Source organism: Hemicordylus capensis, chromosome 2 (genome assembly GCF_027244095.1).
Source record: "Hemicordylus capensis ecotype Gifberg chromosome 2, rHemCap1.1.pri, whole genome shotgun sequence".
In the NCBI taxonomy this organism is placed as follows: domain Eukaryota; kingdom Metazoa; phylum Chordata; class Lepidosauria; order Squamata; family Cordylidae; genus Hemicordylus; species Hemicordylus capensis.
This window is the reverse complement of record NC_069658.1, coordinates 111,399,208-111,412,547: the sequence shown is the minus strand read 5'-3', so window position 1 is coordinate 111,412,547 and position 13,340 is coordinate 111,399,208. Positions and strand designations below refer to the sequence as shown.

The 13,340-nt window shown below is 44.3% G+C and overlaps 1 protein-coding gene across 6 annotated transcripts in view; it reads left to right on the top strand.

Moving 5' to 3' along the window:
- ERMP1 (endoplasmic reticulum metallopeptidase 1) overlaps window positions 1-10,331 on the top strand; it is a 68,100-nt gene extending 57,769 nt beyond the window's left edge. For 5 of the 6 annotated variants that reach the window (XM_053298829.1, XM_053298827.1, XM_053298830.1 and 2 more), the window contains 2 exons: window positions 2,094-2,257; window positions 9,939-10,331. In XM_053298829.1, coding sequence (XP_053154804.1) covers window positions 2,094-2,257; window positions 9,939-10,103 — 329 coding nt within the window. In that variant the 3' untranslated portion in view covers window positions 10,104-10,331. Of the gene's footprint in view, window positions 1-2,093; window positions 2,258-9,938 lie in introns of those variants that run through there. The other variant, XM_053298832.1, reaches the window with a different exon arrangement.
- The last annotated feature ends 3,009 nt before the right edge of the window (window positions 10,332-13,340 follow it).

The following is a 13,340-nucleotide window of genomic DNA, read 5'->3' as shown; positions in this document are numbered from 1 at the left end:
GCTCTTGAGGATGTGCTTGCACCAGAGTAAGCCCCCCTTTAGCCCCGCCTTTCCTGAGTTAAAAAACCAACTCGGAGAGGCTTGTAAAAGAAAAGAACAAAAAGAAAACCAGCTTTATTCAAGAACCACAGACTGCTTCCATCTGAGGCTTTCTCAGCTTTTAGTTACAGATAAAAATGCTCAGTAGGTTGCAAGAATACTTCAAAAGCACCCCGAATGATGTTGGGGCAGCACACTTTAAAAATCTTGGTTACCCAATTGCAAAGAACAGGTATGTAGGAAAATGCAAACACACACTTGAATGAATGCATACAGAGTCTTTTTCTATGCCCTAGTTGTATGGAGTGTAGGCTAGTGTTTCTTATTTCAGTTACGTTGTAGGTAAACTATAATAGACCAGTATCAGGAATATGCAAAACACATACACAAAACGAATATAACTTCTAATGCAAAGTCTGACTAAACAGACCTTTCCCTAGAATAAACTTCCCGAAGCCATAGCCCAGGCTTCCTTTTCTTAAACTCACCAAACTCTGGTTGAGATTCAAGCCTCCTGCCTGCAGTCATTTTCCTGCAGCCATCCTTCCTGGCCAAATGTCCTTCTCTTCTATAACAAAGAACTGCCTTCTTCCTCCCAACAGTTCTCTAGGTCCCACCCACCTGGTGTGCTGATTGGCTGAGCCCTGGAGGTCACCAGCCTGTCAGGACAGGGTTCACTTCTAGTTAACTCTTTACTGGAGGGGCTGATCACTACATATCCACACAGGGTGGTGATGCAGTTGGATCCACAATTCTGACCTAAGATTGTGACAGAGTTTCATTTAAACCAAGATATTTCGTTGGCTACCTTTTTCCAAAGTCCACAGTCGCCATTGGAGAAAGATGTCCAATTAGATGTCCAGTGTTCTTTGCTGTATTACCTAAAAAGGACCAAGGACATTAGAAGGACAAAGAAGCTTTTTGTGGCCTCTAAAGGCAGGGTGAAAGGTCAGCCAATATCACGATGACTCACACATTGGTTGGTGGAGTTAATAGTGCATGCGTATCAAGGCATAGCTCTGCTGCACACCATACAAGCTCATTCAACGAGAGCATATGCATCCTCTCCAGCACATCTGTCACGAATCCGTATGGCTGATATATGCGTGGCTGAGACATGGTCTTCCCAGCAGCCTTTCATTAAGCACTATGCTGTTGACCCGAGGTCTGCTGAGCACGTATGGTTTGGAAGAAGTGTATTGAAATGGGTCCTGCCTTAAAGCTTCTAGGGCTACTGTGCCCCCACCTTGCTTGGAACTGGCTAATCATGCCTTATGAATACAACAGCTCACTACCAGATAATCAGTTACAGATGAGCAACCTGGGTTTTTTTGCCTATGACGTCATGCCTTAAGGTACTGAGATTAAGGGAATGTTAGAGTCACCCTGTTCAGGTTCCCAGGCATTAGGAATTGCATGATAGCAACATGTCACTATCACAACTTGTGTGTGACAGCATGTATCTGAAATGGGCTCTTGCCCATGCCACAATACATACATTGGTCCTTAGGGTGCCACAGGTCTCTGGGGATGTGACATCATGTAAGCTACAAACTTGAGATGCTCAATATTCAGCATTAAACTATAGGTTTAAAATGCTAATTATTTTACATTAGTATATTTTCTGGATATTGAAAAAAAATTGAATCTTGGTGATAAGTTCTGGAGCCCTTTTGCTTTTCAGAATTCACTGCTTGTGGCTTAGGTTATATTTGTCCTGCAGACTTAAAACTGTTTAAATAGTTTAGATGTCAGGGCACTTAACAGACAAACCTGGGAATTAAAGCTTTTGTGAAAACTGCTTAACTGTCTGTTCACATACAACTGCCATTCCTAGTTATGCTTTGGGTAAATGAACCATTTTGTAGTGTGGACATATGCTTAGTTCCATCCTGAATTGTTACAGGCTTCTGATAGTGTGCAATACATAGCAGTAGGGGGAACTTACAATACACAACTGAGCATGAAGAAGATTGCAGTTCTAGGACACCAGAAAATGGCTTCCCCTCTGTGCATTCTATAATCCATATAGATATCTTTGCCTGATGTTCTAGGTCCAAGTCACATGTCACTGTATCTTCGAGTGCATCGAGGGGCAACATTGGCCAGGTGGTCTCTTGGAGATGGAATTCCTGTTGTTAATGTAGGTGGGGATTACTTCGTGTATTATTCACATGGGCTCCAAGCCTTGCCATGGCACTTCTGGATAGAGTTGAAGGTAGGGGGTGAAGCTTGTTCTACCTTAAACACCTGCTCTTATTTCTTAAACATCAGTGTCCTGTTAACCTACTTGCATTTGTTTTTCATGAATTGAATTATCAATTGATTCTTTTTGGTACATCTTTATCTTTTCAAGACAATGCTGAGGTGTTTTTCATTCCATGAGGTGCTAAACTAAAACTGTATTGGGTCTGGTTTTGTGAATGATATTGTGTTACTCCTGGCAAACAGACCAGGCCTTTCTTTGGAACTGTCCTTTACAGAAAGAAGGTCTGAGAAATCAGATGTGTCATGTGCAGCTGAACCTGAATTGCCAAACCCAGGCCAATGTTAAGTATGTGCATTTCTCCACCTGGCTGCCACAAAAAGAGAAGGAATTGGCTACTGCTGTTACATTGCTAGATTAGAAGGGTACTCTTGTTCCATACAAGAATGTGGGAGGGAGTGTGTGTCTGTAAAGTAGTAGTTTTATTATGCTTATATTGTATACAGCTTAAGTTATTGTATACAGCTTGTTTTTTCCTAGAAACTGTTTTGTTATTTTATTTAATCATTGTCCTTATAACATTTCATCATTGCCCTTATAACTAGATTCTGAAACCAGAGTTTGAAGTAGATTTGCAAACCCTGGTTATGAGTGAATTGGGTTAGCACTAGTGTAGACATAACTCTACACCAGGATTAAAACAAATTAAAGGTAAAGGAACCTTGATTTGGATCGTGATCCATTGGCATCCACAATAATGGGTTCTGAGCCTGCCCAGGACCATTCAGGCAGAATTTGCGTTGTCACTGTCCTGATCTAAGCATGATGAGGAGATCAGAAATGCTATGTCTGAACCAGGCTTTGCTGTCAAATTAACCGATGTGGGCCTGTATCGGCAAGCAAAACATGACATGAGATACATCAGGAAAAGGTTCTATATCCGAAAAATGTTGCTACGTTTCTTAAATGAATGTTCTGCCTACTTAGATATTGAATAGGGAGAAAAAGTCTTCTACATCATCCCATGATATGTAATGGCTTGCTCCCTGTACAGCTGTTTCTTTATCCTGATATCCTTTTCCACCTTGGAGCAAGAATGCACATCTGCTGTACACCAGTCCATGACCTTGGAAACTTCAGCTAATCCTAAAATGTGCATGTGGATTTACAAGCCTACTCTTTAATTTTCTCATGAAGCCAGCTCCAAAACAATGCCTCTACTCAGTCTCAGCAGTAGACTACCTTACTGACTATTTCTTGCCCATAACCACTATTCTGTGACTTTCCAGTTCTTAGTTTTTATGCTCTTCTACCTGGTTCTTCTGTGTCTGTCCAGTCTTGAATTTACCTGTAAAGAATAGCCCGATGGTATAGTCTGTCAAATCAAAAGTCAGTACTTCAAATTTTATAGCTTATGATCTCTGAGGTGATCCATATTCCCTTACAATTGAGTTTCCACATCCTTGCACTAGTCCTACAGAGGAATATCAAGCTCCATGAGGCGCGCTCCAGAATACCGAGGCATGTGAGACGCATCTTCTCTCTCAGTTCCTTCTCGTCTGCCACGCTTGTTGCATCACAAAGGTTCTGTTCCTCTCTCTCTCTGTACCTGTAAAAACATTCATTTACTGTTTACTCGGCTTGACCGGACCATTTTTGTGACTATTCTCTGATTTCCTTCTCAATTCTAGTCAATTCTACAATTTATCCATTTTTCGACCCTCAGCTCGGTTTGGGCAATTCCCTTGCCTTTTGGACTCAAAGACGTTCGAATATTGTAAGTCCTGTAGAGGTGCCCTCCAGTCCTCTGACAGGCATGATGAATGCTTGCTTTGTTACCCCTGCTAACTGGGCAGAAAGGCACCTTTTTAACGTGGTGATTCTCTTTTATTTAGTAGGGGGTGAGTCAGGGGCGTAACTAGGTTGGAGTGGGCCCTGAGACAAGATTCTTAAATGGTCCCCCCGCCGAGAAATTTATTAATAATAATAATAATAATAATAATAATAATAATTCAATTTCTATACCGCCCTTCCAAAAATGGCTCAGGGAGGTTTACAAAGAGAAAAAGGTGCCTCTTTGCCAGTAAGCAGGGGGCTTTTATTCTCACATTTCTGTCCTCATTCAAAACATACAAAAAACAGATGTACAAAATTGAGCAAATGAGAACAGAAGAATTATATGGGAGTAAAACCTTTTTTAAAAGGAGTCAGGAAGCGCATCTTTGGAGGCTCAAATGGATACCTTTCAGGCATAACTATTTCCAAGTCAAAAATTCCTTTTTCATATGGTGTATTTGCAAAACCAAGGATTTGAGCTTGAAGTTCATCTAAGCGACTTCCAGTCTGCCAGCAAGTAATACCCGGTGGTGGCTCTGTGGACAGCAGATGCAGCTCCCTTTTCAATCTTGAAGCTCTCTGCATTGTGCTCCGTTTTCGAAGTAGAGCTCTAAGAGCGGAGCCGAATGTGCTCAGGGGCGTAGCAAGGTTGGAGTGGGCCCTGAGAAGAGATTTTAAAATGCCCACCCACCCCCCCCACCCCAAATTCCAGGGCCTCCACACACCCCAGGCTTCCAAGGATTTAAGTCTGATATTTCAAAATAAGTATGCTGCCAAGAAATACATTTCACTGAATACACACACACACACTTCACAATATATAGTGATATACATTGAATACTATATATTTGTGCTACTTTTAATGCCTAGAACACACTAGAAACACTAATTATTAAAATGGGCCCCTTGCTGCAGATTAGCAAAGGAGACTTTCAACCATGCAGAGTGAGCCTATGTTTGTTTTCTCAGAATTCTGAACCAATTCAGTAAAGTTTGATTCCAGGAGGTTTTTCACAAGAGGCTTTTAAAGCCCTTTAACACACATCTCCTCTGGAATGGAGGTGCTGCATTCACATGTTGGCCAGATTGACCCTAAGGGGAAAAAATATAAAAGCACAACACATGCGTCACAGTTCTCACTCATGTCTCAGTTCTCACTCAGACCTGGGTTGCAAAACAACTTGAACATAAGTGTATTTATGAATGAATTAATGAATGAATTAATACATAAATAAATTTGTTCCAGAAGTTTTTGTAATTTCCTGCCATGAAACAAGCCACTTATAGGACTTTTTAGAGGTTTTTTTTAAGCCAGCAAATTTTCCAATCAGTTTTAAATTAAATATTCAGAGACTTCTCAGTCTCCCCACCCCCCATCAAAGCCCTATGGCAAGCAGATCCCTACCTGTGTATAGGGGGTGGGGGGAGTGTAACCACAAAAAGGAATTCACATTCTACCTGGCAAAGGCTGAGCTGTCTGGCCTGGGAAGAGGGTCTGCTTCAAAGAACTGTAGTGGCCACTCTGACTGCCAGCCTTCTTCCTGGGGCTTGCCAGCCTACTCGAATTCAGGCTTGACTGAGGCCTACACGGAGGCCTCCCTGGAAGCCCCGCCCACCCACCGATCAGCTGAGAGGCGGGGAGAAAAGCAGCTGGCCTGCTGCTTTGATTGCCGACCAGGACGACGAGCAGGAGAGAGGGCAAACAGGTCAAGTGGCTGAAGGGTCTTGGGGCTGGGCAGGGGGCAATGGGGAGTCATGTGAGGTGTCTCTGGGGGCCCCCTCACGGCAGTGGGGCCCCGAGACGACTGCCTCCCCCTGCCTAATGGTAGTTACGCCCCTGGGGTGAGTAACTGGCCCTATCCACCCCCAGCACAATACCTCCAGTGACTGTTGCTGGTGTCTTTCATGTTTCTTCTTAGATTGTGAGCCCTTTGGGACAGGGAGCCATCTTATTTATTTATTATTTCTTTATGTAAACTGCTTTGGAACCTTTTGTTGAAAAGCAATATATAAATAGTTGTTGTTTGGAGGGAAACCACAATATAAACTCCTGCAAGATCTGCCGCCGCCTCTGTCTCCGCAGCCGGCCGGGGCCGCCGCCGCCTCTCTCTCCGCAGCCGGCCGGGGCCGCTGCTGCCTCTGTCTCCGCAGCTGGCCGGGCCCGCCAGCAATCAATCCTCCTGGGTGCGCCTCTGCCAATCAGCTGGGCACCAGGACGCACATTCCAAGGCACACCCAGGAGAATTAATATAATAGATAGGTTCTGTACCTCTGAGCAAATTTAGACAGTCGTGAAGAGGCTTCTGGGGTATTCCTGTTGTAGACCTATTTGCAACGCAGACCAACAGGAAGTTGAAACCTTTCTGCTCAAGAGCAGGATCAGGAATGACATCCATGGGGGATGTCTTTCAGGTACCCTGGAAAAAATGTCTCTACTGTTTCCCCACTTTCAACTGCTCTCAAAGGTCACAGGAGGGGACTTGCTGTATCTTCCTGTCTCCATGGTGTGGCCCAGACAACCATGGTTTCCCACCTTACTATGGTTGTCCAGGTTGTTCCGCATCACCAGGATCTTCTCTCCCAAGAGTCCAAACACATTCTCCATCGGTCTCAAGACCCTGAACCTTACAGCTTGGAGGATAAATTATTAGATGAGATACTTCTTAATAAAAGGGAAGGAATTCTCCAGGTAAAAAACATGTGGAAGTGGAAACATTTTACCTCTTATGCAATCTCAGAGCAATTTGGTTCTTTCTCCACCTCCATCAGGCAAATTTTCCTGTATTTGATGTCTCTTAAATATTTGAGGCTTTACAACACCTCGATCAAGGTTCACTTGACCGCTGTCTCCGCGCACCTGTCCAGTCTTTACCAAGGATGTGCACAAAGTGTTTTGTGCACATCCAGGAGGGCAGAGAGTGGGCACTTTAAAGGGAGAAAAGCAAGCCTCCCCCACTCCCAAGCAGCACTGTTTGTATTCAGCAGCCAGGCTCTTGTTCTTGCTGGGGACAGGAGGCTCCCTGTTCCCAGCAGCCTTTGGGCAGCGTCAGGAGGGAAATGGTGTCTGAGCATGTGTGGATGCCATCTTGAGTATTCAGTGTTGCCCGGCTGCTGAATACAAACAGTGCCGCTTGCGGGTGGCAGCGAGCGGCGGAGGAGCAAGGGAAGGGCAGGTAAGACCTGGCTTCCTCCTTTTAAAGCGGCCATTCACCACACCTCATCAAAGTGATTCGGCTGGGGCAGCTCAAAGCATTTTGGTGCCTGAAAATAGGTGCTGAAATGCTTCAAGCACACCCCTAGTCTTTAGACACACTCTGACTCTAAGAGATTCCTTAAGGACATTGTATCCTTAGGGGCATTGTAACAATTTGTATCCTCATATACCTATTGAGAATCTATTGAGCTCTAGTCTATCTCTAGTACTATCTTCCTTGACTGAGATTTCCTTCAAACATCTCATCTCTTCCTCCCTAAGGAACCTCTTTCTAAACACTGCCTTTCTGATAGCCATCACAATGTCCAGGCAGGTCAGTGAACTTTCTACTTTAAGAGCTGATTCACCGTGCACCAAGTTCTGCCTCGACGGATCCTTCGTCCCGATCTGACATTCCACCCCAAGGTGGTCTCTGATTTTCACCTTATCCAAGATACTATTTTGCCGACTTTCTTCATTAACCCGTCAACACCCTTTGAGAAGTCTATGCACACTCTTGATGGCTGTAGATGTCTACTCTACTATTTGGACTGCACTAAATCTTACCACCAATCCAAGAAGTTATTTATATCCTAAGATATAACAAGGGGCATCCTGTCTCACGCCAAAGACTGTCAAACTGGCTTATTGACCTCATTTTCTACAGACATCAGGGAGCCAAGCCGTCAGCAAAGGTTAGGGCTCATTCTACCAGTGCTGTGGCCACCTCTGCGGTCCATATGTCCGACATTAGCATGGCAGATATCTGCAAGGCTGCTACTTAGTCTTGGGACTTGCCCTTTGTGAGACACTATGCTGTGGATCTCCACTTTGCTGCTGAAACCAATTTCAGTCAGGCAGTTCTGAAGAAAGTGTGCTAACTGTGCTACCACCCACTTCCATCTCCAGAGCTTTTCAATTGCCCAGTTGTGAGGGAACATGGATCACCTCAGAGATAAACAGGTTGCTTACCCATAACAGGTGATCTCTCTGGTGATCCTTGTTCACTTACACCTGCCTGGCCTTCCCCCCTGCTAGCGTGTCTCCATTGTGTTGGTGTCTTACCCTTTCTCAATTTCTTACCTGGACTTGGTCGGTTCTTCTTTCTCGCTGATCACAGTGGCCACTTCAGGAACTGAGAGAAGATGCTCTCCCACTGAAATTAATGGATAAGTCTCGCGTGCCTCAGTATGCCGGAGAGTGCCTCATGGTGCTTGATATTCCACCGGACTACTGCGCAGGTGCAGTAGTCCAGTTGTGAGTGAAAATGGATCACCAGAGATCACCTGTTTTTCCTTGCCTCAGATCTTAGAAAGTCTGAAGTTACAGTTTCTAAGGCACCAAGAATCAGTCCATACTCTTGAGAGAAACATTGTGGGTCATGTGGTTATCAGAAGGTTGAGGTAATAAAGCCTTCCCACCTGTCTTAATGAAGCAATCCGTAGCTTTCTTACTGTCTTCTCAGGCAGACATAGTTGTCAGCAAAAAAACAGGTTGCAACTCCAAACATTTTTATTAGGGAGTAAGTGGCACCAAGCACAATGGGAGTTACTTCCAAGTAAACAAGGATAGTATTATGCTGCTAACCTAATGCAACTTAGTCTGTATCTGTGGAGTACATTAAAACACATTGCCAATACAGCACCGGACTAAGAGTGTGGAGCAGGAGCTGCAGCCTCCCAGAGTCTACTTTGGGGTCAGGGGCATAGCTAGGGGAGAGGGGGCCGTGTTCATCCCTCTCTCTGGCGGCCCCCCAGAGTGAGGGAGCTAATGAAGAAAATAGGGAGGGGTGGAGCTGGAGGGCCCTCAGGAGCTGGGGGCCCAGGTTCTTTGAACCCTTTCGCTCAATTATAGCTACGCCCCTGTTTGGGGCTCAGCCAGAACATTGTTGAGCAGTAGAGTGCATGTGCAGAGGGAGTAGGAAGCAATTTTCGCTATGCTTCCCTTGCTCCAAAAGTACTTTTTGGCTTGCAGGAATATGTCTCTGAGGATCACACAGCAGGGATGTATTCCTAGAAGGCAAAAAGCACTAACAAGCTGGTGGGTGGTGGTGGGGGCAGGGGCGTAACTACCATTAGGCAAGGGGAGGCGGCTGCCTGGGGGCCCCCACACCTCGAGGGGGCCCCCCAGAGGCAAGTCACATGTGAAGTGAGTGTTTGTGTATCAGCGAGGGGCCCATCTTAAAATTTTGTCTCTGGGCCCACTCCGGACTCGTTACGCCCCTGGGTGGGGGAGACAGTGAAAATTCCTCCCCTCCCACGTGTTCATGCACACTGCTGCTCAAACATACTGGCTGAGCTCTCTGCAAAGATGCAGCTCCTGTTCCATATTCCTATGACTGTGCTTGATGTCAGCCATTATTTCATAAAGCTCATCTCCATATAAACTGGTGATTGTACTTGCCTTCTAGCTCAAATTTCAGTGAGCTTGCCACTGCACAGCCCGATTGCTGTTGATCTCATCTCTGTAATTTTATCTCATTATTTCATGTTGGCTTCTGTACTGTTTGCAGATCCTGAACTGATGCTTTCAGTGTTATCATTAGACAATAGTGTGTGGCTAATAAGTGACTTAGAAGTACTATTTAGAATGAATTATGTCTAGAAACTATGCAGAGGCTTAATAGAACTAACTATTTGAACAATCTTTGTTTTTCTTCTTCAGACCTCAGGAGAGTCCACAAATGGAATGGTCACCCTTGGTATAGCTACCCATTATTACTTTGGGGAAGATCAGAAGACCCCTCAGTTAAATGCCTTGTTAGAAAGATTTCCCAATTGGACATTTCCCTCAAGCTGGGTCTCCACTTATGACCAATTTGTGTTTTAATCCAGAGGTTTAAAGGTCAATTGTCTTTAAGTTCCTGAGTGCAATTTTCATTCATAAGGAATTGTGCAAGTTGGAAGATAACATTATTTTTGAAAAAACTACTTTAGCCACAAGTGTGTTTTTATGGGAGTATGAATACAGAAAGGATGGTGAAGAGATTGTACTTTTTTGCAGGAGGAAAGTGGAACCTCGGTGTCTTATGCAAAATATACTTTTCTCCCACTTGAATGCCTGTTCACCTGTTGTGGACTTAATATGAAACCTGCCTTTTGGAAAGTGGCTTTAGAGTAGTCCTCCTGGGCATTTTGCAATAAAAGGGGCTTTGTGCAGGAATTCCAAGCATAAAGCATAAACTACTTCATAGGCTTTAAATAACACATATGTTGTCCTCCCTAAACATCTTAATTTTATTCTTTCTCAGCAACTAAATAAGGCTATGGCTCAGAGATTTTTAAGCTGTACATCATGAAGGCCAAGAAAGTGTTAAAGGTGACCACAGTTCTGAAGTAGTGATACCCACTTAGAATGCAGTCTGTAGTTTTTAAATTGTGATGTCAAACAACTTGATAATTTCTAATTTAGATTCCAAATTTTGCCTGTACTCACCTTATGTTTTTTCTTGCTAAGATTTGATCATCTCCTTTCTGGATCCTTGTGTTACTACAGTGTCTTTTGAGCAGAAGCTAGATCAACCCTATCTTCTGCTCTATGGGAATCAAGCAGCATGAAGGCCAGATATATTCATCAGATGCAAACACATAACACTATCTTATACTCCTAAGCACTGAGCCACCACTCTGGCCTTCAGTATGTGTGTGTGTTGTGTTTTTGTTGCTGATTATACCTCAGTTAGTTGTTGCTGAATTGTTGGTTGGTTATCAACCTATTATTATTTATCTGATTTACTGTGAGTTCTTCATAACTGAGTGGAAGCTGCAACCTTCAAGATGATAAAAAAACTAGGAAATCAAGTTGAATTCATACTTTGGTTTGATGTATGCTTGTAGAAAATAAGCTTGTCTCAAAAAATGGGGAGAGCAGCTCGAGCAGAAATACTTCAGTGGTTGTGTGAGCTAGGGATGTGCACGGAACCACGGAGGTGCGGTCCGGCACTGCGGGGTAGCTTTAAGGGTGGGGGGGTAGTACTTACTCCTCCCGCCGCTTTCCCCCCTCCGGCGCTTGACTTTTTAGCAAAGTTTTTGGGGTGGCAGCGTTCCTCCCTGCCGCCCCTGCCCGGCAAAAGGGGAAGTTGAGTGCACGCATGCACCCGTTGTGGCGCACGCATGGCAGCGACAGGCATGCGCACGCCACAACGGGCGCATGCGTGCACTCAACTTCTCCTTTTGCCGGGCAGGGGCGGCAGGGAGGAACTCTGCCGCCCCAAAAACTTTGCTAAAAAGTCAAGCGCCAGAGGGGGGAAAGCGGAGGGATAAGTACTACCCCCCTGCCCTTAAAGCTACATACCCCCCCCCGGCTGGGCTGCCAGACCAGTTCGGAGGCCTCTAACATGGCTCCGGACATCCCTAATGTGAACATCTGGTAACCGAGTTGCTGTTTTTCCCCCCCTTTCCACTGTTTTTCTTCTTCTCATTTTATGTAAACCTAAACATTCAGAATCCAAATATTTCTGTGCATGGAGAAAGACTTTATGTAAAGAGAATGCATTGGTAAGAAACCCCTTTTCATTTCTCTAGAGCAGAAAGGAGGCTGATAAGAAATATTAATTGGAAGCCATTTGTTGGTGTACAGAATAAAAAGTTGAGCTATATTTAAAACATAAGACATTGTTTGCAGACGTATACATAAACTATATGCATGGCATACGATGACGAATTGGAATAGAGGCTTCATATTCTGTAAATGAGTTCTGAATGTGTTATATTTTCTAATCATCATTCTTGGATCTTGGGTGGGGAGGGGGATTTTAGTCATCATGTAAGCACCCAACTGTTCCTTCTCTTTAAATGTGTAGACTTTTCTACTCAGCTTCTACATTGAATTAGGAGAGGAAATGCCATTTTATTTTAAAGTAGGTTATCCCTCTGTCACAGGTGTTCTAAAACCTGTATTTTTCCAAATGTCCACAGAAGAATTTTTGTCTATATTATAGCAGAGGTTATTATAAAAAGGCTTAAATGAATGTGAATGTCTGCATATTGCATATAGAAAAAAGAAAGGCTGGGTACATAGTTGCATTGCCAAGTTAAGCAGTAGTAATAGAAGTAAGCTTATGTTGCCCCCTTGAGCTCACTAAGACCTAGGTCTAATGCTGCTGCCAATGCCAAATCACACCACCACTGTGTGTGTGTCCAATTCTCATGGGACACACACCATGTCATCAGAACCACCCCCAAACAGTGACTCCCCTGAAAATCTTAAAACTGTCCCATCACATACAGTATCCTCTTCGCACACACTCTCCTGTCACCTAGTACTACAATGGAAATCAGATATAATAAGCCTAGGTGTACTTACTTAGAAGTATATTTCATTAACAAGCCTTGCCGCCACATAAAGGAGATGAGATCGTCTTAAACTGTAGGACTTTAGCTTCATTAACTGTTGATTGGGCTGCATTATATTCTTCGTTAGCTTTGCCAGTGGGAAAAATGCTCAACATATTTGGCTCCTGGCTTAAAATAACAATTACCAGTAATTCTCATTTCATCAACATTGTAACATTTCACATTTTCCTGTCCCTGCACTACATAGTTGGCTGTCAGTGGTAGGGACATGGGGCATGTCATGATGTCTGGGCATGAGACAAGTTATATTTGACATTACAAGAAAGGATTAAATACATGGCTCCCAGTTAGCCGGGTATCAAAGCCCAGTTCAGTCCGAATGCAAACCTACTTAGAACATATTACTAATGGGAATCCAGTAAGGATTCCCCTTTACCAGTGTGTGTGGGTGGGGGGACCAGGGGGCTTAGCTAAAGAGAGTTGGGGGCAGGAGGAGAGTTAAATTTACCTTAAAGTTGCTACTGGCTGTGGTGGTGCCTGCAGCGGCCATGGCGGAAGGCCCACCCACGCCGAAGCAGGCAGGGCCAGTTTAGGTCCCTGCATGTGTGTGGAGGTCAATATAATGGCCTTCACACATGTGCAGAGGCCACTTGTGTGACTAGGCAATTGCATGGTTATGCAAATTATTTCTGTGCATGCGTGGAGGCCATTTTATTGACCCCCAGGTACACACAGAGGCCCGAAATGCACCCTAACCAGCCCCGCCTGCTCC